Below are 4000 nucleotides of genomic sequence, written 5' to 3'. Positions count from 1 at the left end.
TCCGGGCCTGCCGGTGAATACACATACTTTACAGAGATGCTGTATGAGAAATCAATAAATCAATCAATGTTTATTTATATAGCCCAATATCACAAATGTTACATTTGTCTTAGTGGTCTTCACAGTTTGTACAGAATATCAGTATGACAATACGACACCCTCTGTCCTTAGACCCTCACATCGTACAATGAAAAACTTCCAGAGAAAACCCACAGTTTAAAGGGAAAAATGGGAGAAACCTCAGGGAGAGCAACAGAGGAGGGATCCCTCTCCCAGGACGGACAGACGTGCAATAGATGCCGTGTGTAAATCGAAAAGATAATACATTTACAACATAGGTAGTCCAAATGTTTGGAAATGCATGTGTCTATAATAAGAAGATGAATCCACGAGGATGTCAGCAATCTTGTGGGAGCCATCAGGGAAGTAGTATGGTGAGAGTCTGGCAGGACCAAAGAGACAGGTTCAGCCACGACTCGAAGTCCAGGACTCAGATCCAGTGCTCAGGATAGAGGATCCAGGACACACGACCACAGCAACAGGATTAGCCTTGACTTAGGATCCCGGCGTATATATGGACACAAAAAAGAGATTTGGGGGAAACTGGGTTAATCGGAACATGAGAGTACACAGGTACAAACAGCCAGAAAGACGGAGTAAGGTGCCCCCCCCCAACAGTCCAAGCCTATAGCAGCTAAACTAACGTGTCTACATGCATTCCCTTAGGATAGGTTGAGGGAAAAGGGTAGCAAGTAAGAGGTAGGAAACAGAGGTGGAGAGGCACACACAGGGAAAAGGGTCCCCATTGGAACCTGGATTTGTCAGAGGTAGGAGTGGGTCAGTGACTACGTTCCACACTCCCCGGCCGGGCTAGGCGTTCTCCGCAACCTGTTACCCTCTAATAAACCTCAAGAGGTCATAGAAGGGAAAGGTTTGGATAAAGTTATAAAAATAAGATCTACGTTTTTAGGATGTAAGTGAAAGAGAAAGAACTAAAATGTATAGGTGAAGTGGCACAATGTATCTACGTCAATGCACTCTTATTAGATTATTTTTATTTTATCACTATAAGCTTTATCAAAAAGGAAGCCAATGTGAGTTTGGAAAATTGCACAGTATGAACCTATTTTAGTATACCTCAACAATGGAATTATGATCAGTAGAAATGGCCATGACATTGAACCTTTAATATCAAATGGAGAAGTTAAGTTTTAATGCACGTTATTTTCTACTCATTTAGATAATGAGCAGCAGCTGTCTGCAGTGTCAGAATGAAGAGCTGTTGGAGACACCTGCACCATGACGCTCTGCTGCTGCTATCTACTGCTGTAACCAGGTTACTGTTTGGATACCACTTCCTGTTGACAAGGTACTGCTGGACTAAAAAAACAAACACTTCTTATAAAATAAAAGTTCATCTTCTTTTATAGAAGCAGTGTCTTTCAGCGCCCCTTATCCCTTTGGAAAATTCTCGTACAGCTGTTTGTGTTTCTTGCTCATCCTTGTTGTCTTAAATGTGGAACATTTAAGCACCTTATGTGCAGTGCTGCTAAATTATCTATAGAGTATATGCATGTATTAACCCTAAAGCAACCAGGAAACCAAAAAAAAACTAAATTTCTTGGTTTACATAATGCATTTTTATATTTTTTTTTACAGTATATAGAGGCACTCGTCTTGACATACAATCAGTTGCATAATGCAATACTATTGAAGCTATACATCCATCATATATTGAAATATCAATCACACATTTTTATATTACACAACTAAAAGCTTACGGAAAAGCACATTTCTTAGGTTATAGAGTATTTTTGCTAGAACGAACAGTACACATGGAAAACACATACACATAATTAAAATAAAAAGGATTTGGCTTTTTTCATAAATCGAGTGTATTACTGCTGGCAGTTTTTCAGTGTATAAGAAGTATAGGCTTTTAAACAGCCTCTCTATACTACTTATGTGCAGACACTTGTTAAAACTGCCTTTAAAGTACACAGCTCAATCAATAAGTATATACAGATTATTTTTAGGTAGTGCAATACCTAGGTTTTCTTCTGATTGTTTTACCTGTGCTGTTAAAAACACTACGGCTCTTGCAGGTTTGCCAGAAACTCCCTTATTTCTCCGCACATTCTGTCCCTGCCTTTGGCCCTGATCTTCTCCAGAACTTTGATGCTGGCATCACGATAGAAGGATTGGTGCGGTATTGCTGCTGCCTTCATGTGATATTTGAGTGACTTTTGATACTCCTTTCGAACGAAATTTAAATATCTTGCGTAGTTGTTGTAAAGCACCTGTTTGTCTGCTGGTTCCAAATCCCTTTCTAGCAGTTCCTGATATATCTGCTCAGCTTTCGCCTGGCCATCATTTGCCTTTCCATACACATTTGCAAGGTCCATCTTCTTCACAAGGGAAGAATGAGGGTAGAGAGAAATCACCTCTTCATGGAGACACACTGCTCTGTCTATCATGCTTTTCTTTGGGCGAATGTCCCTGGAAAGGATTATCTTCCATTTGTAGCAGAGAGCAGTGCATCTCTTCAGATAACGCTCATCTGGATGGTCCTTCAGAGCCTCCTCTGCCAAATCAATAGCCTCATCAACAGATAAATATGTTTTGTAAACCCTTAGTATGGCTTTAAAACCACTGTAGCTGCTGACAGGATTCCTTAAAACCTCTCTGGCTAACTCACGTGCTTCATCTTCAATACTTTCTCCTCTCTTAGCACGTTGATCAAGGTATTTAACAGCAAGGTACAAGTTCTCTGGATCCTGTTCCTTAGCGATTCTCATTTTCTCCAAGATGTCATCTTCCAGCCCTGTGCTGCTGTGCTTAGAAGCATTCACTAACCTCTACAGCAGTTCCAAAACTATAACAAGCTCAGAGGAAATAGGCATTGGATTTATTAAGAGGAGCCTTAAAGGTCACCTATTGTAATTTGAACAATATCTTATAGGGCCATATCTATACAAAACATGTCTCTGAAGTGTTTTACTCAAAATACCAAACAGACCACCCATTGTAGCCATGTCTCATACCCCTCTATTTCAGCCCTGTTCCAAAAGAGCTGTTTCTGGGTCTGGCCCTTTACATGTTACCCAGCCGCTTTCACTTTTCCCTGAATCTCACAATTTGTCACTTTGTTGTCACCTTTTGTCTTATTCATGTATGTTTTTTATGTCCGAAAGCCATTGTTCAGCTGGGTTCTCCCATGTGAAGTATAGCTCCTCTGCTGGTGTTACTTTGCATTTGTTTGTGGTTACTTTCTTTTTCATTCAGTATTACACAATAACTATTACATAATAATTTTTAATTGCATTTCAGTTGCAGACGGTTAACTCCACCCCTCTTTACTTGTTCTACTGTCATTTCCTTCTCTGTTGTCTTGAAGCTTTGTGGCTGCTGCAGAAATATCTAGTTTCTGATATAGGTGTTTTATGAATATCCTGCTGAGTGCATGTGTGACTTTTACAAAACTTCCTGCCCACTAACACCCAACTGGCAGAGAGTTTAACTTCTGGAGGGGATGCACTACCTGCACTGGCAACATAAACTAAAATAACAGCCAGTAAAAAACACTTATTCACTGAACAGTCTCTATAAAATTAATTTGAAATCGTCAAAAGAGATTTTGTGTACAAATTAGCAAGAGCCACAGAAAGATCATTAGTTGATAGGAATGTCTTTATATTTTATTGTGATATTTACAATGACAAAACAAGTTTACCTCACTGTAAAGCCACTAAACCATAACATACTGTGTACTGTACATGTATAGCAATGTTATACAATCAATCATATAGAATATTGCAGGAAATTAGAGACTTTTAATGTGACAAAACCTAATAAAGTGTAACATTAAAATAATGCTTTCCTCTGACTCACAAAGTGTAAAAGCAGAATAAAAAGTACATTTATCATTCTATCTAAATCATGGTAAATCAGCTTTGGTGAAGATAAAAATGACTTTGTTTATGAAGTCCTGCTGCAAGAA

General features: G+C 39.0%; 1 protein-coding gene across 1 annotated transcript; it reads right to left on the bottom strand.

Moving 5' to 3' along the window:
- Positions 1-44: 44 nt before the first annotated feature.
- On the bottom strand, positions 45-3994 carry LOC307027594 (interferon-induced protein with tetratricopeptide repeats 1-like). The gene has a single exon (XM_079695875.1). It carries the CDS (start codon positions 2796-2798, stop codon positions 2091-2093), a length of 708 nt encoding a protein of 235 aa, XP_079552001.1. The 5' UTR covers positions 2799-3994; the 3' UTR covers positions 45-2090.
- Positions 3995-4000: the final 6 nt, after the last annotated feature.

Source organism: Notothenia rossii (genome assembly GCF_949606895.1).
Source record: "Notothenia rossii genome assembly, contig: scaffold_706, whole genome shotgun sequence".
Lineage (NCBI taxonomy): Eukaryota > Metazoa > Chordata > Actinopteri > Perciformes > Nototheniidae > Notothenia > Notothenia rossii.
Note: the sequence above shows the minus strand (reverse complement) of the source record. Positions and strands in the feature narration are given on the sequence as shown.

Bases quoted from the DNA above. Each gene is read 5' to 3' on its own strand.
- LOC307027594 (XM_079695875.1), bottom strand. From the start codon at position 2,798: ATGAGAATCGCTAAGGAACAGGATCCAGAGAACTTGTACCTTGCTGTT.